The sequence below is a fragment of the Muntiacus reevesi genome, chromosome 9 (assembly GCF_963930625.1).
Source record: "Muntiacus reevesi chromosome 9, mMunRee1.1, whole genome shotgun sequence".
Classification (NCBI taxonomy): domain Eukaryota; kingdom Metazoa; phylum Chordata; class Mammalia; order Artiodactyla; family Cervidae; genus Muntiacus; species Muntiacus reevesi.
The window spans coordinates 39907662-39931168 of NC_089257.1; the positions used below are offsets into that span (position 1 = coordinate 39907662).

A 23507-nucleotide genomic window follows, 5' to 3' on the forward strand; every position below is an offset into this window, starting at 1 on the left:
AGAGGAACCAGCGATCAAATTGCCAACATCCACTGGATCATTGAAAAAGCAAGAGAGTTCCAGAAAAGCATCTACTTCTGCATTATTAACTATGCTAAAATAAAGCCTTTGACTCTGTGGATCACTATAACCTGGAAAATTCTTAAGAGATGGGAATACCAGACCACCTTATCTGCCACCTGAGAAACCTATATGCAGGTCAAGAAGCAACAGTTGGACCTGGACAGGGACTAACAGATTGGTTCAAACTTGGGAAAAGAGTATGTCAAGGCTGTGTACTGTCACCCTACTTATTTAACTTACATGGAGAGTAAGTACATCATGTGAAATGCTCGGCTAGACGAATTTCACGCTGGACTCAAGACTGCTGGGAGAAGTATCGACAACCTCTGATATACAGATGATACCACTCTAATGGCAGAAAACAAAGAGGAACTAAAGAGCCTCTTGATGAAGGTGAAAGAGAGTGAAAATGCTGGCTTAAAACCGGTCCCAGCACTTTATGGCAAATAGACGGGGAAAAAGTGGAAACAGTGGCAGATTTTATTTTGTTGGGCTCCAAAGACACTGTGGATGGTGACTGCAGCCACAAAATTAAGACACTTGCTCCTTAGAAAAAAACTATGACAAACCTAGGCAGCATATTAAAAAGCAGAGCCATCACTTTGCTGACAAAGGTTCATATAGTCAAAGCTATGGTTTTTCCAGGAGTCATGTACGGATGTGAGAGTTGGACCTAAAGAAGGCTGAGCACTGAAGAATTGATGCTTTTGAATTGTGGTGCTGGAGAAGTCTGAGACCCTTGGACAGCAAGGAGATCAAACTAGTCAATACTAAAGGAAATCAACCCTGAATATTCATTGGAAAGACTGAAGCTCCAATACTTTGGCCACCTGATGTGAAGAGTGAACTCATTAGAAAAATAACCTGATGCTGGGAAAGACTGAAGACAGGAGGAGAAGGAAGCGACAGAGGATGAGAAGGTTGGATGGCATCACCCAACTCAATGTGAAGGAGAGGGAAGCCTGACGTGCTACAGTTCATGAGGTCGCAAAGAGTAGGACATGACTTAGCGACTGAACAATAACAAATGATGTCCACTATGAGTTTTTCTAACATGGCATTTTATTATGCTTAGTAGTTTCCTTCTAACTCTATTTTCTATCATAAACAGAGTTAAATTTTGTCTAGTGCTTTTTCTGCATCAACAGTGATGATCATGTGTTTTTTTTTCTTTTGTACTGTCAATGTGATGCATTACATTCATCAATTTTTATATGTTAAGCCATCTGTGCATTTCAGAAACAAATCCTATTTGGTCATGGTGTGTAATCCAGTTGATGCACCACTCAATTCTATTTGATAGTTATTTTGTTGAGGGTATTTACATTAATATATATTAAACATATTGGTCTGTAGTCTTTTCTTACAGCACCAAAGCTTTGGACTCAGGGAAATGTTTCCCTCACAGAGTTAGATAGAAATGCTCCCGCCTCTATTTTGGGGAAGAGGTTGAGGAGAACTGGTATAAATTTTTCTTTAAATGTTTGGTAAACTTCACCAGTGAGTCATCTGGTCCAGGGCTTTGGTGGAGCTGTAGGAGCAGGGGATACTGATTACTACTTCAATTTCCTTATTAGTTTCACGGTTCTTCACATCTTCTATTTCTTCCTGGTTCAATATCAGTGGGTTGTGAACATAAAGGATTTTAACTATGGCTCTTTGACCTGGCCTGCATTAGAAACTAGTATCTCACACTAAAGATACAGAAAAAAGGGGGAAAATAATATTATTACGGGACTTTCCTGGTGGCACAGTGGAAAAGAATCCACCTGCCAATGCAGAGGACAAGAGTTCGATCCTTGGTCCAAGAAAATTCCACATGCCATGGAGCAACTAGAGTCCTCGCGCCACAACTACTGAGCCCACATGCCACAATTACTGAAGCCTGTGTGCTCTAGGGCTCGCAAGCCACAACTACTGAGCCCATGTGCCACAACTGCGCCTAGAGCCTGTGTTCTGCAACACAGAAACCACCGCAATAAGAAGTCGATGCACCGCCGTAAGAGTAGCCCCCAATCACTATAAGAAAAGAAAGCCTGCACGCAGCAACGAAGACCCAGTGCAACCAAAAATAAAATAATTAAAAATGAACAAAAATACTACTAAAAAAGTGTTTTCCAAAAGGTTTTGGAAACAATTGGATCTGATAATATTATGGAAAGGAGTCAAAAAAGTACAAGTGTAGTACTTCTTTATCACTTATACTTTTTATTGTTTTGGCTTCGCTGGGTCTCTGTTGCTGCACACAGGCTTTCTCTAGCTGCGGCGAGTGGGAGCTACTCTCTAGTTGCAGTGTGCCGGCCTCTCATTGTGGTCCCTTCTCTTGTTGTGGAGTATGAGCTCTGGACGCACGGGCTTTAGTAATTGTGGCTCGTGGGCTCTAGAGCACAGGCTCAGCAGTTGTGGCACATGGGCTTAGTTGCCAAGCACCATGAGGGATCTTAGTTTCCGGATCAGGGATCAAACCTGTGTCCCCTGCATTAGCTTGCAGATTCTTAACCTCTGGACCACCAGGAATGTCCCATATCACTTATATTTTTAAGTGAAAGCACAGAAATAATAATCACATACAATAAGCAGATAGTAAGTCTAAGAGACAAGTTGCAGGAAAATGTATATAATACGAATATACCTGTGTTAACAGAAAAAGATTGTGATTTACCTGATTAGTTGTTAAATATGTAAATAAATTCGTACCTATTTAGTCCTTCACCCACAGGTGGTTTTTGGTTATCATCTAAGTAGACAATCACTTCTTTCCTTCGGATATGTACAATGTCATCTAAATTTAGATTTGTCAAATTCACATCTCCTTCAAAATAGATCGAACCATAACCTATAAATCAGAGCAAAGTTAGAAACTCGTCCTATATAGAAGGCAAATACCCACTTTATACTTCCAGTGAAGGAGCAAGCAGCTTTAAACATTAATCAATATTTTAAATCACCCAGCAATTCCTTAATGAGTTATTTCATCTTTAATATTAGAAGGTGACATCAAATACATTGTTACCGGGCTTAACATATACATTTGTACAGTACTTATGTTATCCTCAAAGAAGCCTTTTAAAATCTCTTCCCAAGTATCTTCCCAGATACTTAACATGCATGTTAAGTTGCTTTAGTGTGTCTGACTCTGTGCGACCCTATGGACTATAGCCTGTCTAGCTACTCTGTCCATGGGATTATCCAGGTAAGAATACTGAAGTGGGTTGCCATGTCCTCCCTCCAGGGAATCTTCCCAACTCAGGGATCAAACCCGCCTCTCTGAGAACTCCTGCATTGGGGGACAGGCTCTTTACCTACCACTAGTACCACCTGGGAAGCCCTAAGTATCTGTATGGCTCCTATATAACCAACCCTTGGCACCCAGCCTATAGTATGAATTAAAATACTTGAGCTCTTCTTTTAATACAATACAGCAAGATGAGATTTTTTTTCCCCAAGAAAATTTTATCTGTAATAACTTAATAATATGAAACAACCTAATTATTACCCATCTTATAAATTTTCTCACTTAGTATTTGCTATTTACAGTATTTTAATTGTAGAAAAATGCAATGAGCCAAATAATTGCTAAAGAATATTAAAAAGTTTTAGTCTTTTTGTTACTTGTTAATCAAAGTGTCCATTCAGGCCAAGGTAGTCCAAATGTAGGTAAAAAAAAAAATTAGCTACCAAGCACTTCCTTCACTTAATTATAAAGACAAGGTGCAGATTTCTGGCTTATACACCACTAACTCCTAAATTTAGACTCACCTTTGCGACCAATAGTGAAGTCAGAGACAATGCACTCTCCTTTTTCATTGGTAATTTTAGCAAGGTCATCCATGGATGGAATAGTATAGTAGCCAACCTTAGTGAGAATGATGCCTATGACAAAAGAAACCAAAAATAAAGTACTGGTTGTGACTGACATCAGTTAGAGGAATTTTCAGCAATATTCATTTCACTTTTTCATTGTAAAAATAATTTTAGAGTGGATAATTTAAAAAATTACCTGATAGACTCAGTGAATAAAACTCATGGAAATCAAGATGAAAAATCCTGCATGAGAAAGTCATGCAGATAACAGGAAACTTAAAGGTCTACATTAATGTTATTTTAAAAAGTACTAACTAGGTAGATAGCAGAAGAAATTGAAGAAAAGACAACATGAGTATGCTTGCTCTAACCACTCCTGTTCCATTAACAGGCAGAGATCAGGCTAACTTGCTTTCTGAGAAAGGCCCATACAAGAGAGTTTAGTCCAGCAATGCCCACTCAATATGCTTAAGTTTTAGGGGGTTGCTAGAGTGTTTTTGAGACTGGAATTCTAAATTGGGAGGCAACAAAGAAGGTCAGTGAAAAAACTAGAAACAATTTAAAAAAATCGTGACTGAGTATTTAAGATATAGTATCATAATGAACTCATGTAAGTGTCTAAATACAAACACAGATAACACAGGACTCTTAATGTGTCATATTTATATAATGCAAGGCTACATGGTAGTAAAAAAAGAACCAAATGCTGATAAATGTACATCATGGATAAAATCTCATAAGAAAATGCACCTGCCAATGCAGGGGACACAGGTTTGATCCCTGGTCTGGGAAGATCCCACATGCTTCAGGGTAAGCCTATGCATCACAGCTACTGTGTGCCACAACTACTGAAGCCAGCATGCCTTAGAGCCTGTGCGCTCCAACAAGAGAAGCACCACAATGAGAAGCCTGTGCAGCCACAGCTAAAGAGTATCCCCAGCTTGCTGCAATTAGAGAAGGCCCGTGTGCAACAAGCAGACCCAGTGCAGCCAAAAATAAGTCAATAATTAAAATTGTTAAATGTCTTAAAAAATATATTAAAAAAAAAAAAAAAAAAAGAATAGGAAAGGGAATTCCCTGGCAGTCCAGTGGTTAGGACTCTGTGCTGTCACTGCTGAGGGCAGGGTTAGATCCCTGCTTGGGGAACTAAGATCCTACAAGTCACGTGTCCTGGCCAAAATATAAATTAAAAAAAAAAAAACAAACTAGGAAGAACTAATCTATGTGACAGAAACCAGACTATGGTTGATTTCTGGAGATGGGAACACAAAGGAACTTTCCAGGGTTCAAGAAATATTCTCTCTTGAGTATATGTGTTTGTATATATGAGTATACATACATATATATGTGTGTGTGTATATATGTGTCTGAATTTATTGAAATGAACACTTAAGACCTATATACTTCACTATATGTAAACTGTATCTCAGTTAAAAGAGGAAGGGGAAACATAATGATATTGTCAAAACCCAAATGAGATAAGTCAGCAGAGAAAAAAAGACAAACTTTAAGCATCCCATCAAGATACTTCAATCTTGCAGTTTATGCTATGTCACAGGTTAGTTGGCATAAACTAGTCAGTTCATTGTTGGGGACAAAAAAGAAAAACACAGAACTAAAGTGATAATAACCAAACAACCATCAACATTTGAATGCCTACTCTATACTGGCATTATGGTCTGTACACTTTAATTCAAATCTCAAAAATCATATAAGTAATTACTGCTATAATTTTAATTAAAAAAATGAATAGGCAATCTATGTGAATTTATGAAGCTAAAAAAAGTTATAAGGATAGTCCCTCTCGCTACAAAACTTGGGGTATTTAAAATATAACAGGATAATTAACGAAATGAATTCTGACTACTCCAAAGGTACAAAATGATGTGAATTCCAAATCAACCATAGCATTAGTGACAAATGTTCAAATGTTAACTTTCATAAAAATGCAATAAAAAATATTTAGAAGTTCAGATAGCTAACTTCTATTATGATGAAAATATGTGATCAATAAGAGGTTTCAAATGACTGGTAAGAGATCTGAATCTGACCTGCCGGATGTATATGGTAAGTATTATTTTCGATTTCTTCTCGGTCATCCTGCAGTGACTCCTCATGAAAAGAGGTCTCTTCACTGCTTCCTTCCAGTCCATTTCGCAAGGCAGCACGCATGTTTAATGCAATGATGGTATCATCTACACTGTTGCTGCTGTTATGTTTATTTCCAGCACTTTCTGGGGTTTGAGGAATGGGTTTGGCAATAGGGTTAGTATAAAAACGTGACACAAGAGAATCATCTTCCCCATCCTGCTGATGATTCTCATCCACTGGTTTGCTCAGAAAACTGAATCTGAAAAGGGAGAAAGTAAACAAATACTATTTTAGCCCCTTGTAGTGAAACAGCAACAATCAATCATTACTAGGCCTTCATTAAGTATCTGACACTGTTCTATGTAACTCCATGTATTAAAAATTCACTTAATACTACAGTAATCCTATAAAATAGGCTGCTATCATTCTCTGTATTTTACAGAAAACTCAGACACAGAAAAATAACTTGTCAAGGTCACAAAACTATAAGTGCTAGAGTTAGCACTATAACTCACGAAGACTCAAAGTAGATTCCATGACTTTAACTGATCTATTATAATGAATGAATGAATCTGAGTGTCACAATTTTAGCTTAACGAGGGGAGGGAGTATCTACTATGTGGGGGTCAAATAATCAGTAGTGAATTTCATAATATAAAACTGAAAAAATTTTAATTTTAATATTATAATCAATAGAGTATTAAAAAATGCTTCATTATTGAAAAATCAAACTAGAATTTTATCCAAAGACGAAAAAACAGGAGTGCAAAGACATATATACAAAGATTTTTCACTGAAGCACTATTTTGAATACAGGAACACCAAAATAATCTAAATATCCATTAAAAGAGAACTGACTGAATTATCTTACATTCATAATAATGGTTACAGAGTCACTTAAAAAGAGGCAGGTTAGCATAGTAAATGGTTACAGAATATCATTTCATGCATAATCACTATAATATTTTAAGAATATACTCAAATAAATTTCAAAACCATTAGAAAATATGCTGAACTACTAAGGATTACTGTATATACTTGTACTTTCTTCTTTATATATTTCTATACTGCTTTGAGGGGAGAGTTGGTTACAGTTGTTGTATATCACTTTAACAACTATCACAAACAAAATTTATTTTAAGAGGGGTTAAGGGGAGTCACATGCATGTTAACCCTGTCCAAAATGACATACATAGATACCAAAAAGGTTTTGCAGAACTGAATCAGGAAAAAAATAATTTTAGTGTCTATAGTACTCAAGAGGTAAATACACGACGTAACTTCTAGGTGCTCATATGCCGTTGTATTTCCAACTTCGTAAAATTTCTTGAATGAATAAATACTAAGCTCAGAATCTCTTCTAAATGAAAACAAGGCTCTCGACCAGAAATAACCTAAAAGAGCATTCAGTTACCTCTCTCCATTTTCTGGATAATCAGATGGTGAAGCTAGATCTTCTGACTCACGATTAACAGGAGAGAATAGGCTGCTATTGTTAAGGTTTTTCAAAACCAACTTCTTAATGCTTTTCCTATAAACAGAGATCAAAAAAAAAAAAAAAGAACTCAGGCACACAAAATTACACTAAAGACTATCTCAAAACCTCAAGTAGGAAAGGGAACTCTTATTCAATTCATGTGCATCTAAAAGTGACCTAACGCAGAGTAGACATCATGAGCAAAGCACACCTTCCCGAGTTGAAAAAATTTATGGACAAGAAGTTATCATTGAAAGTAAATGGTGGCAGACATGTCCAAGCAATATTGCGGGGATTTGATCCCTTTATGAATCTGTGATAGATGAATGTGTGGAGATGGCAACTAGTGGGCAACAGAACAATATTGGAATGGTGGTAATACGAGGAAATAGTATCATCAGGTTAGAAGCCTTGGAACGAGTATGAAAAACAGCTGTGTTCACCAGAGAAATCAACTGCTTCCATGTGTCCCCTTCTCCACATTTTACTACCAGAAAAATTGGGTTGTGTAGATTTTCTTACTGAACTTTTTTGTTAAATAAACTTTTGTAATAGCCAAAAAAAAAAAAAAAAAAAAGTGACCTAACAAGTTCAGTTCACCAACTCAGCTCATATATAAATAATCAGAACATAAGGTCTCAAATATATGACACTCTGGTGTTTAGAAGAATAAGCTAATTAAGCACATCAAAACCAAGTAAGAAATACGCTTGAAAATACCCTTTCTTTGCTAACTCCATAAGAATCTGTCTAGACACTAGTTTACTCCCCACACTGTGTCATGCATTTCAATTATTTTTCTACATGCCTTTTTTCTCTTTAAAAAACATTTTTTAATTTTTTTTGGCAGTCAGGATTTATGACTGCTCCTGCATAGAAACCTGGCATGTTGTTTTGAAGGAACACTGTTGTTTGACTCTTTTGTGATCCCATGGACTGCAGCCCACCAGGCTCCTCTGTCCATGGGATTTCCCAGGCAAGAATACGGGAGTGGGTTGCCATTTCCTTCTCCAGGGGATCTTCCCGATCCAGGGATCAAACCCATGTTTCCTCTGTTGGCAGGTGGATTCTTTCCCACTGAACCACCAGGGAAGTCACTGAAGGAAGACAGATGTTTAAATGAGAAAGGTTTCTTTAAAAAAAGACAAGAAAGAGGGGTAAAAAGTTCTGCTATCCAATGATGTAAATGACCACGAATATCTAAAACGTTCAAGTTTGTGTACAACAGCTTTTACTTAAAGCAAGAACCTCTAGAGTATACCAGCTTACTAACTAGAAAAAATACATAAAATCTTAATCAACCTCCACTTAAAAAGTCACTGGATTAACTAATACACTCCATTTCCTCTTTTTAAAGAAAAAAACCAACCATTGGGAATTCCCTGGAGGTCCAGTGATTAGACTCTGTGCTTCCAGTGCACGGATTCAATCTCTGGTTGAGGAACTAGCTCCAGCATGTTGTGTGGTGTGGCAAAAAAACACACACACACACACACACACACTATGGTGTTTGTTCCTTACTTATGTATGCTAGGTATACGCTTCATTGTAATGGTGCTATTAAATAAATATTAAGTAAACCAATGAGAGAGGCAATTGACAACAAAAAATTATTACTTTCATGAAAAATAAAACTTGCCCTTCTATTGATGGCAGACTAGGTAATGAGAACTAATTCTCCTAGGGAGGATCACCAGAAAACTCAGAACTCTTTCCAGGCATGAAGAGCCAACAAGATGGTAAAAAATGACAGTACCAGTAATTTGAGGGGACAGAGGCACAGGGAGGTGTCCCGTACTTGAGGTTGCTTTTCTCCTGGAGACTTTTCTGATTCCAAGAGCAAGGCTAAGAGGCTGATGGTGAACCTGACAGTCTTGTGGGACTAGAAAGGCAGAGACTAGAATCTAGAGCCAAGGGAGTGAGGCACTAGTGGATGCCACTGATTTTGTGTTGGGACCTGTAAAGTCTCTACCCCTGCAGTTAAGAGAAAACTAAAAATAAAAAGCACAAGGTGTGAAGCTCAGCTTTGACTCATCTCAGTAAGCACCTGTCATTAAAAAAATTCTTAAGATCAATATCAGCATCCTTGAACTCATTACTGTCAGTTTTCTTCAAAGAAGATAAATGGCCAATAAGCACATAAAATATGCAACATCATAAAGGGGATGCAAATTACAAGGATGAGGTACCACTTAACCCCCACTAGGATGACTGTTATAAGCTGACAAACCAGAAAACAAGTACTGACAAAGGTATGGAGAAAATGAAAACAATGTGCATTGCTGGAGGTAATGTAAAATGGTGCAGCTGCTGTGGAAAACAATTTGGCAGTTCATTAAAGGGTTAAGTAGATGGGCTTCCCTGGTAGTCCAGTGGTTAAGAATCTGCTTTGCAATGCAAGGGACACGAGTTCACTGGTCTCACTGGTCGTGTTCAATCACTGGTCAGGGAAGATGCCACATGCCACAGAGCAATTAAGCCTGTGCACCACAACTACTAAAGCCCCAAAACACTAGAGCCTATGGTCTGCAACAAGAGAAGCCATTGCATTAAGAAGCCTGAGTACCACAACTAGAGGGTAGCCCCCAACCTCCCCAACTAGAGAAACCCTGCTCACAGCAACAAAGACAGTACAGCCAATAAATAAAAATAAATAAATTCTATTAAAAAAAAGGGGGGGGGGGTTAAGTACAGAATTAATGTATGACCAAACAATTTCAGTCCTAGGTATATACCCAAAAGAACTGAAACCAGGGACTCTACTTGTACATCAACATTCACAGTAGCACTATTCACACAGCTAAAAGGCAGAAACAACCCAAATGTCCATCAATAGATGGAACGGATAAACAAAATGTGGGATAACCATATGGCAGAATATTATTCAACCTTAAAGAAGAGTGAAGTTCTGATACATGCTACAACTTAAAAGTGAAAAAAGTAAAGAACCTTTAAAACATTATGCCAAGGAAAATAAGCCAAACATGAAAGAATAAATTCTGCATGATTCCCTGCACATGTGGTATCTAAAATAGGCATAAATTATTACAGACAGAAAGTAATGTAGAAGTTAAAAGGGACTGGAGGAAGAAGAAAATAGAGGAATTATTGCATGGCAGTAAGTTCTGAAAATACTAGTGGTAATTATACAATATTATAAATATACTTAACATCACTGAATTGTACTTGACAGAACACATATTTTACCATTTAAACAATTTTCATGTATATCTTACCACAATAAAAATAAGTAAAATAACAAAAGAGATCACAAAAATCTCCATGTTAAGAATTTATACTCTTGAATAACAAGACTCAAAAAACTCTATGAAAATCAGAAAGTATTTATCATATAATTATTATTTGAATGTTAAGAGTACTCCATATCAAAACTTGTAGAGCATAAACAGAGCTGAACTATTAATAAAAGGGAAACTTACATCTCTAAAGCATTTATTTGGAAAGGAGCAAAGTTAAAAATAAAAAGTGAGCATTGATTTAAACAAAGGACAGAAAATAAATACCATAAAAAGGGGGGGGGTTTAAAAATCAGATTAAACTTTAGTCAAAATATGATAAATTAAAATTAATGAAAAAGGAACACAGACTAGAGAGCATCAGTAATGCCAGAGGTTTAGTTCTTTGAAATGTTAAATGAAACTGGCAGATCCCTGACCACACTGCTACAATGAGAAAGCACAAACCACCACCATGTCAGGAATGAACAGAGACATTCCTACAAATTCCACTAAAATAAAAAAAGACAGTAATGATATTTTTAAACAACTTTATGCCAATAAGTTTGGAATTTTAATGAGCTGAGATGAATATTAAAAGAATATAACTTGTCAAAAGTGACACAAGAAATGAAAAAGCTTAAGTTCTATAACTTTAAAGTCAACAATTAAAATGAAACACATTACTGCAAACAGTATCTTCACCAGTATCCAACATTTAATCGGGGAGAGGAGAAGCCTATTTTACACCAAGCCTCCCAGAAAAGAGGAAATGATCCAATTTGTTTGTGAGGTCAGCATAACTTTTATACCAAAACTGGGTAAGAAAATTTAAAGAAAGGAGCACCCAAGACAATCTAAATCAGAAACACAGAAGGCAAAAAAAAAAAAAAAGTCCTGGACAAAATTTTACACAGTGAATCCTACAAGCAAGTTACTAAACACTATCAGGAACTCTGGAAAGGAATTAGGAGCCGACATGAAAGGGTTCCTGTTGGCCAAAGAAAAAACAACCTGATCAGCACAGAAAATAACAGCTGCAATGGACAGAAACGCAACAAAACAGGGGTGAGGGAGGTGGGGAGAGTGAAGAAGATGGTTTAATTAAATGCTTCACATGAAGAACACATGACTAGAAGGCAGGAACTTAAATACAGAACATAAAAACAGTGTCAGGCAAATGTGAAGAGGATGGGGGGCTAATTTAGTAAATACAAAATAGAATACCATTTGGTCAGGTCATGTTTCAAATAAACGTTGACAAGAAAGTTGGAAAATAAAATTCTGTTTGAAAAAAAATGTGTATTTAAAACCAGAAACACATTAAAATACTTCCCCTGCCTGACAGTTCTCCCAATCTGTCTTCAGTTTAAACAACACATCCTCAGACAAGCTTTCCTTCATTATTCTCTACTGGTCTCTCCTACAGTGGCAATCTCTACTTCTTTCTGTAACCTGTCTCACTTGTGATTACTGTCTCAGCATCTCTCTTCCCCCACAGACTGTGGCAGATGAATGTGTCTAGTTCACAGCTATATCCCCAGAGCCCATCACACTTGCCCATAGTAGTTTGTGATACATGTCTGCTGAATGAAGCAATGAACAGAGGTATTAAAGAATATCTCTAATTCTGTCATTCAGAATAAAGAAAATTAATGGCGTGTTCTATAGAAAATTTGCTCTGACTACGATGTAAAGACACGGCACCAGTAAGATTCTCACACTTGTCAAGCTACAAAATTCACTTTGCAGAGCAAACCGAGTACAGTTCTAGTGCTGGTCATCAGAATTCTCTGCCATCTACATTTTTCACAGAACTAGAACAAAAAATTTCACAATTCATACGGAAATACAAAAGACCTCAAATAGCCAAAGCAGTCTTAAGAAAGAAGACTGGAGCTGGAGGAATCAACCTTCCTGACTACAGATTATACTACAAAGCTACAGTCATCAAGACAGTATGGTACTGGCACAAAAACAGAAACACAGACCAATGGAACAAGACAGAAAGCCCAGAAATAAACCCACCCATCTATAGGTACCTTATTTTTGACAAAGGAGGCAAGAATACACAATGGGGCAAAGACAGCCTCTTTAATAAGTGGTACTGGGAAAACTGGACAGCTACATGTAAAATAATGAAATTAGAACACTTCTTAACACCATACACAAAGATAAACTCAAAATGGATTAAAGACCTGAAGTAAGACCAGAAACTATAAAACTCTTAGAGGAAAACATAGGCGGAACACTCAATGATATAAATCAAAGCAAGATCTCTATTACCCACCTCCTAGAGTAAATAAAAAACAAAATAAATAAAATAAAGCAAATAGATGGGGAAACAGAGGAAAGAGTGGCAGACTTTATTTTTGGGGGCTCCAAAATCACTGCAGATGGTGATTGCAGCCATGAAATTAAAAGACACTTACTCCTTGGAAGGAAAGTTATGACCAAACTAGACAGCATATTAAAAAGCAGAGACATTACTTTGTCAACAAACGTCCATCTCATCAAGGCTATGGTTCTTCCAGTGGTCATGTATGGATGTGATAGTTGGACTATAAAGAAAGGTGAGCACCAAAGAATTGATGCTTTTGAACTGTAGTGTTGGAGAAGACTTTTGAGAGTCCCTTGGACTGCAAGGAGATCAAACCTGTCAATCCTAAAGGAAATCAGTCCTGAATATTCATTGGAAGGACTGACGCTGAAGCTGAAACCCCAATGGCCACCTGATGCGAAGAACTGACAACTCATTGGAAAAGACCCTGATTCTGGGAAAGACTGAAGGCAGGAGGAGATAAGGACGACAGAGGATGAGATGGTTGGATGGCATCACCGACGTGATGGACATGAGTTTGAGTAGGCTCTGGAAGTTGGTGATGGACAGGGAAGCCTTGCGTGTTGCAGTCCATGGGGTTGCAAAGAGTCAGACATGACTGAGCAACTGAACTGGACTGAACCAAAACAGTGAAGACAGCAGTGGATGTGCTTACTGAAGTAATGGAAGGTCAGTTCTTAGAGGGCCTTATATGCCACTATAAGCAACTTGGCTTTTATAGGTTGAAGTATGAACCACTACTGAGTTTTGGACAGAAGAGTGACGTGGTCTGATTTACACTTTAAAAGAATCACTATTAACTGTATCTTAGAACAGAATGCAAAGAAACAAGGATAAAAGCAGAAAGATTAGTTAGGAGAATATTGTAATAATTCAATCAAGAGATGATGGTGCTCTGGATTAAGGTATTTAGTGGCAGTAAATGTGGTATGAATTGGTCAGATTCTGGATAATTCTTAAGGGAAGAACAAAGATGTGCTAAAGGCTTACATATCAGGTGTACGATAAAAGTCAATGATGACTCCAGAAATTCTGGCCTGAGCAACTAGAGTGATAGAAATGCAATTACATGCAATAGGAAAGGCTTTGGGTGGAACAGCTTTGAAGGAGATGATCAGGAGTTCATTCAATTTTGGACACATTAATTTTGAAATAAATATAAGTGGAGATGTTGAGTATGGCTGGATATTGGATATAGACTCTGAAGTTTGGGAGAGGTCCAGGCTGGAGATAAATATTTGAGAATTAGACTATAGATATTAAATCACTTTGGAAGTGAATGAAGATAATGAGATCAAGAGTTGAGCCTAGGAATCAGGAAGAAGAGGGAAGAACCATCAAGGGAGACAGGAGAAGCAACTAGTAAAGTAGGAGTAAAACTAGAAACATGACTGCAGCCGTGAAATTACAAGACTCTTGCTCCTTGGAAAAAAAGCTATGACAAACCTAGACAGCATATTAAAAAGCAGAGACGTTACTTTCCAGACAGAAGTACGTATAGTCAAATTTATGGTTTTTTCAGTAATCATGTATGAATGTGAGAGCTGTAGCATACAGAAGGCTGAGCATGGAAAAGCTGATGCTTTTGAACTGTGGTGTTGGAGAAGACTTCAGAGAGTCCCCTGGACTGCAAGGAGATCAGTCCTGAATATTCACTAAAGGACTAATACTGAAGCTGAAGCTCCAATACTTTGACCACCTGATGCAAAGAGCCAACTCACTGGAAAAGACCCTGATGCTGAGAAAGACAGAAGGCAGGAGGAGAAGGATATGACAGAGGAGGAGATGGTTGGATGGCATCACCAACTCAATGGACAGGAGTCTGAGCAAGTTCTGGGAGATGGTAAAGGACAAGGAAGCCTAGTGTGCTGCAGTCCATGGGGTCACAAAGGGTAGGACACAACTGAGCAACTGAACAACAACAACAAAACTAGAGAAGTAAATCAAGGAGACGTGACAGGTGAACCATGTACTTCTGATACATTAAGACAAGACTGTTACCACCACCAGAGGGGCAGAAACCAAGAAGGGGATATGGTGTTAACAGCAAAATGTCTGCCTTTCCACTCTAATTCCTTCTATTTATATATCATACTTGTAGATTATAAGACCTGGTCATACTGCCCTGAAAGTCACTGATCTGATGACTGGACTAAACCAGGTGAACCTAAGCCCTTTTTATCTACTCTATACCAAACAATGTGTTAAACACTGGGGACATAAACAGGAATAATACACAGTCCCTGCCTTCAAACTAATCCAATGATATTCTAAGAAATGTATAAAATTGGGCTTTCTGTTTCTTCTTAAGCAGCAGCCCTCTATACTCTTATGGGGAAAAAAAGAAGTGATAATTTTTCATACTTTATTAACACTCACAGACAAAGAACTACAAGAGATGAACTCGCATTTTACCCACAAAGCCTTTAAAAAAAAAAAAAAAAGCTTTATGATTAGGAAAGTACTTGGTAAAAAAAAAGAAAAAGAAAAGTACTTGGTGTGTGAAAAAAGCGCGCACGCGTGCGTGTGTGTGTGTGTGTGTGTGTACATTACTTCTAGAAAAATAAACTTAGAAATGAAATGCCCTAAAATTACATCTCCGTGTGTGTGTGTGTGTGCGTGTGTGTGTGTGTGTGTGCACATTACTTCTGGAAAAATAAAATTAGAAATGAAATGCCCTAAAATTACATCTCCAGATGGTAACTATTGTTAACACTTTGGTATGTATTTCTCTTCAGTTTTTCCCCCTATGTATATATACCAACACTCTAATAAGGCATGTGTGTATACTTTATAATTTTCAGTATTTACCAACTCTTCTATATACTTTCCTGTGTTATGTGTAATTATTATTATTTAATATCTGTATTATGGGAATTGAAATAAATGTGTGTGTGCGTGTATATATTATATATATATATATAAAATACAGAAAGAGAAAAGTTTTTTCTTAACTAGTTTGGCCAATTTGAGTTGTAAAAAAATAGCATATTCTCAAATGGAGAGAGTAGTATGGAAACATATACACTATCATATGTAAAACAGATAAACTCACTTGGGCATGAACGCTCCATTGACTAAGGATGGTTCATCATCATCCAGTCCATCAAAAAGATGTGACTTGGCTGTGCCTGTTGTTTGTAAAGCCTTTGGTCGGACTCTGGTGGCAGGGCGGGGTGTCAGTTTATAATGAGTAGGTGTAGTAAGAGCCTTTTGGGCTGCTGGATTTGTTGGTTTCAATCTCTGAAAAACAAAAAAAAATCAAGGATAGCTCTAGTTTAACTCAAATATGGTACTGGCCCTAAAAATCAGAAAGAAGACTAGCTTTCACATCTCATCTCTGCCATTCACCAGCTAGATATCTCTTGGAGTCTCAGCTCCCAGAACACAAGGATTTCTCACCCAACTTTGTATGAATGTGTGCATGCTAATTAAACTGCCTTTATTTCTCTACAACTGATTTTCATTCATCTCACCAGCCTCATTTCAAATGGGTTTGTCTGAATTGTTTCAAAACGTAATTGAGACATTCCATTTGAAGTGCTTCACAAATCAAAATGTCTTAACAGAACATATTAATATACCTTGTGCATTTCTCTTCATCTTACAAAAGAGAAAAGCCTGCAATTGTTTTGCTTTCTAAAACAAAGATGACAAAATTTGTGTTCATTTAAAGAAAATAGAACATCAAAATTCTAAGCTTAATTATTTTTATTAAATTTTTAATTTTTCATTTATTATTTAATTAAATAAAACACCTTCAAGTAAAACTGAGACACAACCATAAACAACTTTTATGCAATATAAATCATTGAAAAATGTATAGACATTAACTTAAAGAAGTGCCTCCTAATTCCTCTCTTTATCTCTTGGCAAGCATGAATCCACTGGCGCTGTGAATCTGTGTATTCTAGACATTTTATATAAATGGAATCATTGTCTTTATGTTTCACTTAGCAATGTTTTCAAGATTCATTCACACTGTAGCATGTATTGTTAGTTCATTCCATTTTATGGCTGAAATGATATTCCATCATATAGATATACAACACTGTGTTTATCCATTCATCAGCTGATGCACTCTATCACTGCATATACTAAACTAAGGCTGGGTAAATTGAATAATGTACAAGTCTGATCATCCTCACTAGATAGCAAGCTCTTAGAGAAAACATTCTAGTTTATTTTTATTAGGTACCCTCAGTGCTGAACACAATGACTAATCATACATAAATGACTAAATAATACTGTATACTGAGCAACTTATTTTAATTCTCAACACTGAATAAAATTACTATTGCCATTTTACAGATGAAATTCAGAGAAGCAAAAAGAGATGCCCAATATCTCACAGACTGTAAGCGGTAAAATAAGGATTAAATGGACCAAAGACTACTTTTAATGCCACACCACAGTAAGCAGAAGATCATTTCTAGAGCCTACTAGACTAAGACAATGCTATGTAGAAATCAGGAGAAAAAAATTTTGATTTGCCATTTAAGACATTATGATGTTAAAAAAAAAAAAAGACATTATGATGCTAGAGAAATCAGCCTCCAAGAACCTTAGTTTGCTCAACTATAAGAGTATAATATCTGATTTATTTCAGGGCTCAGCCTTAAAAAGTCTCAGTCTTCATCTCAGTCTAATACTCATTTTCACTGTCATGCTGCCTTCCAGATACAGAAAAAATTTAGTTTTTTTGTATCCCTGGCCTACTGAAAAGCATAAATAATGTGTCTTAAAAACTTAATTACAAAACCAACACAAGATTGTAAAGCAATTGTTCTCCAATCAAAATTAAGTTAAAAAAAAAAATTAAGCCTAAGTTTTCCTATTTTGAGAACTGATTTTATTGAAACTTCTTAAATTTACCTCTTCTTTCTTCTTAGGGTCTGACATGGGATTCCGGAAGAGAGGAGAGTCTCCGAAAGGTGAGTATGTCAGACTATTGATGTGCTGTTGGAGAACAGCCTGCTGGGCAGCAGAAGCATTTGGATCTGTCAAAGCTTTGTAAAAAGGGAAAGAAAAGACAAGATGTCAGTCCAAGGATTCAGTGCCTTAAATCAAGAGAATTCAAGACTCCCTTCAAAATGTTCAGACACACTCAGTAGCATTACTGGTAGACAGCAGAGGAGCAAACTGTGAAGAAAATCAAACAATCTAAAATATCAAAGATATGAGGAGCATTTCACAAGAGACAACACAAAAAATTTTACTGAGATATTCATTATTGCTAATAATCAAAGAAATGTAAACTATAACAACTTTGAAGACATTCTATATCTACTTCATTAGCAATGGCACAGCTGTATAAAAAGGGATACAGTATGACTTTCAGAAACACTGCAGATTGGTTTAACTGGTCTGAAAGAAACAATGACAGTACATAGAGCAAGTACTGTTTTTATATTTTTTAACCTAATAATTTCAATCATGGAAATTTAACCCAAAGACTGAATTAAACTAGAAAGAAAATAAAGAAATGTTTCCAAGTGTTCACCAAACATTATCTGCAATAGTCAAGACTTGGAAACAGCCTATGTCTGACATTAACACTTGCAAAAATCATGATTCATCAACATGATGGATTAAGTAGATATTAAAATGACAATATGGAAATAAGGTATCTTTGATTCAATAAGTAAAAAACTTCAGAATAAAAAATATTAAGTACACTGAGAACACAGAGGAAAAAGGTAGCAAACAAAAGTGAAAATGGCTGTATTTCGTCCTTATGAGACAGGAACAATGATCTACAATTGTACACAGTAAAAAGAAACCAGCAACAAGTAGTCACACAACTATCTGCACTGCACCTTGACTGATGCAGAAACTTCTTTGCAAGATAAATATTTCAAAACCAAATACTGTGAAAAATAAAATCATAGTGATTTCACTTTTAGAAATTAAAATACTTTTTTTGTTTATAAACATTTAAAATAAGGCTAAACCTAAAATACGATATGACTAATATAAAGGGGGTACCATAAACAAAAAGATTGTAAAAAATTTAAAACGGGGGAGAAAGACAAGAGAAGCATCAACAACAAACCTAGAAGAGAAAATTAAAGTAAGATTAATGAAAAGGAGGTAGAGCTACCTTAGTCAAATTGAGCTTTCTTAAAACTGGATGTATTCACTTAATACTAAAACAATGTATGTTGATGTATAAGGAGAGAGTACAAATTTGCTCAGGAGTGTGAAACCCAGGGGAGATGTCAATTTGAAGATCATAAATTGTTTGTGCTCACAAAGTTCCTAAATCCAACTTCAGACTACTGTTAAGAAAAATATACAGGAAGTAGTTTTTGATACACAGGGCTGCACAATAACATGATGTTTTTCTGTGGACTATACAATAAGACTGAAGAAAGCCTGAATACTTTATATTAAAGAGCTCTAATATTCACTGATCAGTTTGTCACCTGACAATCAATTATGTATTAAAATAAAAAAAACACTGATCAGGACCATCATTTAACAAGTATAGGTCACCTTTCCTGGGCATACTCAAATAAAAACTTCCTCAACTAATCCAAACATAATTAGTAATGTGTGCAAGGATGTCTTTATTTCTGTATGTTTAAATATAAAATCCACTCTATGTTAACTAGATTATTTCAAACACAGAAAAGAGAGCTGATTAGTTAGCAAAAATAAGAGAACAAGCAAACATAAGCATTAGTGAAGCTACCACTGATTGGTGTTATAGTCAGTTCTGGTCATAAAAGTTGAAAACATGCTGAAAAATCACATCATGATCAAATGATTAAAGAGATATAAGGATTAAAAATCAAGTTTTCTGAGAACAGAAGAAATTGATACTTTAATTGAAAGAAAGGCAATAGGGTTACCATAAAGAAACTGTAGGAGATTGATCTTGCTTGGGTTTAAGAGGTAAACGTAGAACCTCTCTAAGGCTCCTCTGTCCATGGGATTTGCCAGGCAAGAATACTTAAGTAGGTTGCCATTTCCCACTCTAAAAGTAGAACCACTAAGTTCTAAAACTTAAACTCTAAAAAGGCAGGTTTTGGTTTCTCAACAACCTGAACAATGTACTAGACTGACATGTAAAGAAGCCACCACAGCTGAAGTTTTTAAGTAAGAGACTCCAACAAGCTCTAAAGCACCTTTCAGATCCTGTGATGCAAAGATGTGCATTCTAAATCAATATACCTACATTTAAATGGGCAGTAACACAACTATATGTAACTACAATATCAAATTCATATCAGGAACTTTTAACTGGCTTTGGGGAAAGATGGATTATTAAAAAACCAATCAAAAGCTATCTAAGTAAAAATAGCAGGTTACGATATTTGTGCTACCTCTTACTGAAATAAAAACTAAGGAAAAGAAAAAAAAACAACTTTTTACAATAAAATGGATTTTAATTTTCACACAGAAATTAGGGTTCTAATTAACCTCTAGTACCTCCACAGACCTAATTAAAATCTATGGTTAAAACAAAGTAAATTATCTACATAACACATAATGACAAAGAATAGGAAGGTGTAAATGAACAGATGAGAAAACATAACAAATGTCTAGGGAAAGCAGTGGACAAAGTGATAAAGCAGAAGAAAGTAAACTGTATCTTGAATAATAGTCAAAAGGGGGACTTTCTGCCTTAATCCCAGAAAGCTTAGTGATTTTTAAGAATACTACATTTGAGAAAGTGAGACTGTGAAAAAATAATCAATACAAAGTATATATACAAGACAACTACTCTACCCTGTCATCTTCCTCATCAGTTTTAAAGAAAAACTGCATCTAAGAACAGAATGCTTAAAAGAAGGAACGTTCAGAGAATGAGAAAAACAATAAAAATCCAAAAAGATGATTCAGAAGACAATAAAAAGCCTTATAGAAAGTAGAAACATGTGTTTAAAAAAAAATCAAACATTAGGACAGAAAGGGTCTGAATTCTCTGGCAGTCCAGTGGTTAGCACTTGGCACCCTCACGACTGGGGCCCATATTTGAAACCTGGTTGGGGAACTAAGATGCCACAAAACTCACAGTGTGGCCAAAATAAAGAAAAGGTATAAGCAAATCACAGAAATTTCGGAACAAAGACAATCCTAAATGTTTATGGGGGTGGGAGGAACGAGTTTCAGAAAGGCATGAAACTTACCAGTTAAGGTTAATGCAAGAAATACAGTCAAATTTCTGAGGGTGAATTACTTTCACACCAGAATTTCATAATAAGTGTGTGGAACAAATGAAGATGTTTTCAGAACTGTAAGCAGTCAAAGTTTATCTTTCATATAACCTTAACTTGAAGATACATTCCAGAAAATTTAGTAAATGAAGAGAAAAAAACCTATATCCAAGACACATCAGTTTCCAGTGAGTAGACTTGAAGGGAATATCCCAGAGCAATGCTGAAGGCCTAGGGAGTAAACAGAGTTTATATTGCCGCAGGACAGAGAGATCAAAGGATGAGGTAAAAGAATTCTGATACCACCCTTAAGAATTTGGACTAATGTAAGATGATATGGGCAGGTAACGCAAGGGAAAAAAAAATAATTAGAAGTTCCAGGAGAAAGAAATATCTGTATGAGAACAACTTAAGTGGCTAAGTCGCAATGTTTCCAGTTGTAATAAAATGCTGTGTTCCTTTACAACTTTTATTCTTTCCCCAAAGAAAAGAAGACAGTAAGTATTAGGAGAAAGTACTTTATTAATACAAAAATATAAAAAGGGCAAAGAAATGAGAGAAAAAGGGTAAGGAAGGGTACTACTAGCCTTAACTTGACCACGGAGACTCAAGAAATATGATCTCCTAGTTGACAGAATAAGAAATGTATGTAAGGACATGGCTTAAATTTGCAAAGGCTTCTCAAAATGTGAAACATGAGGATTATACCTCTTCTTCATCCATCTCAGTTACTCTGTATCTGCCAGGTGGTATCAGTTTTTTATTTTTGGTAAAATATAATTTTCTTTAAAATAAGGTATTTAAAAGGACTTCCCTGATGGTCCAGTGGTTAAGACTGAGCTTCCAATGCAAGGGATGCAGGTTCAATCCCTGGTCAGGGAACTAAGATCCCACATGCCACACTGCGTGGCCAAGAAAATAAAAAAAATAAAGGAACAAAAGAAAACGGACAATTTTTTTTAAAAAAACAAGATGTGTAAGTCACAAAGTAACTTAATTTTAAGTTAGAAATAATAATAAAGTGGCAGGCAGACATCACAAAAACTGGGAAGGGATATTCAAATGAATGAAACATGAAAAACTTTAATAGATAAAACTTAAGGAATTCAGTACACATAGATATACTCGGAGAAGTGAATCAAGAACAGAGGTGATCAGTGAGTTACATTCTCATCTATCATTAAAAAGTTAAATATATGTAGACTTAAGCAAAATACAGCAATATAAACACATCACTTACAGATATGAACTTATTTATACACCAGATCAATTAAAATCTGCAACAAAAGTGGTTTCTTTGGGGGCATAAGCCTAGAAGTAAGGAAGCGAGTAAAACGAGGATCTATTGTTAAGTCCTTCCACACTACATGATTGTTTAATGACTTGTATATATGTACTGTTTAAGGAAGGATGGAATAGGGTGGCGTGGAAATTGAAGTCAGCATGTTAAGTATTAGCAAGAAGTAAACTGAGAAAAGCCTTCTAAAGTGACTGACACTTACCTACTGGGGCCTGGGGGGCTCCAAAGCCCAAAGTAGCTGTCGTCGTATTAAATCCAGGGGCCCCAAAGGCTCCTGTACCAAGGGACCCTCCGAGCTTAGGTTGGCTGTTCCCAAACAAAGATGCCTGTCCAGCACCAAGAGCTATGGAGACAAGAGGAAAGAAAAAGTGCCACAGAGGATCCTTTGAATGTTATGTCAGAGGTTAGTTACTTAAAAATATAATACATTTGGAAACTTCATAATAACCACTCATTTCAACAAAAAAATCTAATACAGTAAATGCTACCTATATGCCAGGCACTATGCTGAGATAGATAATACTTAGCCTCTCTGTGCTTCAGCTTCCTCAACTGTAACATGAGACAATACATAGCTTAGATAGTTATCCTAAGATTAAAATAATACACACATATTAAGCATTTAGGAATCTGAAGAGAATAGCAGCAGCAGCAACAGCAGCGACTAACATCCATTAAATATTAGCTACTATCATCTCATTTAACCTTTACAAATCTAAAGTAGGAACTATTATCCCCATTTTACAGAAGAGAAAATGGAAGGTTTACTAAATTAGTTCAAAGTCACAAATGTAGTATAAGCGGTAAAACCAGAGTTCAAACTTCAATGCATCTGACAATCAGCCAGGGCTCTTAACTGCTACTGTATAGTAAAAACAGACTTGTAAAGAATTTTAAAATTGTCATTGCTCCTTAAATTTCAGCATCTGCAAATCAAAACATTCAACTGAACCAATTAAAGCCTAATGAGTCCATGTTTACGAACTGTGTTGTTGGTAGTGATTTTTTTAAAGTATAAAATGGGAAGAAT

General features: G+C 36.2%; 1 protein-coding gene and 1 pseudogene across 3 annotated transcripts in view; one reads left to right on the top strand and one right to left on the bottom strand.

Moving 5' to 3' along the window:
- NUP98 (nucleoporin 98 and 96 precursor) overlaps positions 1 to 23507 on the bottom strand; it is an 87035-nt gene that overhangs the window by 29444 nt on the left and 34084 nt on the right. For all 3 annotated transcript variants that reach the window (XM_065945635.1, XM_065945637.1, XM_065945636.1), the window contains exons 12-18: positions 22680 to 22820; positions 17888 to 18021; positions 16068 to 16255; positions 7373 to 7489; positions 5919 to 6217; positions 3823 to 3936; positions 2761 to 2899 (exon numbers count right to left, since the gene is read on the bottom strand). In XM_065945635.1, the coding sequence (XP_065801707.1) occupies positions 2761 to 2899; positions 3823 to 3936; positions 5919 to 6217; positions 7373 to 7489; positions 16068 to 16255; positions 17888 to 18021; positions 22680 to 22820 (1132 nt within the window). The remainder of the gene's footprint in view (positions 1 to 2760; positions 2900 to 3822; positions 3937 to 5918; positions 6218 to 7372; positions 7490 to 16067; positions 16256 to 17887; positions 18022 to 22679; positions 22821 to 23507) is intronic.
- Positions 7503 to 8485, top strand: LOC136175305 (small nuclear ribonucleoprotein G pseudogene; annotated as a pseudogene).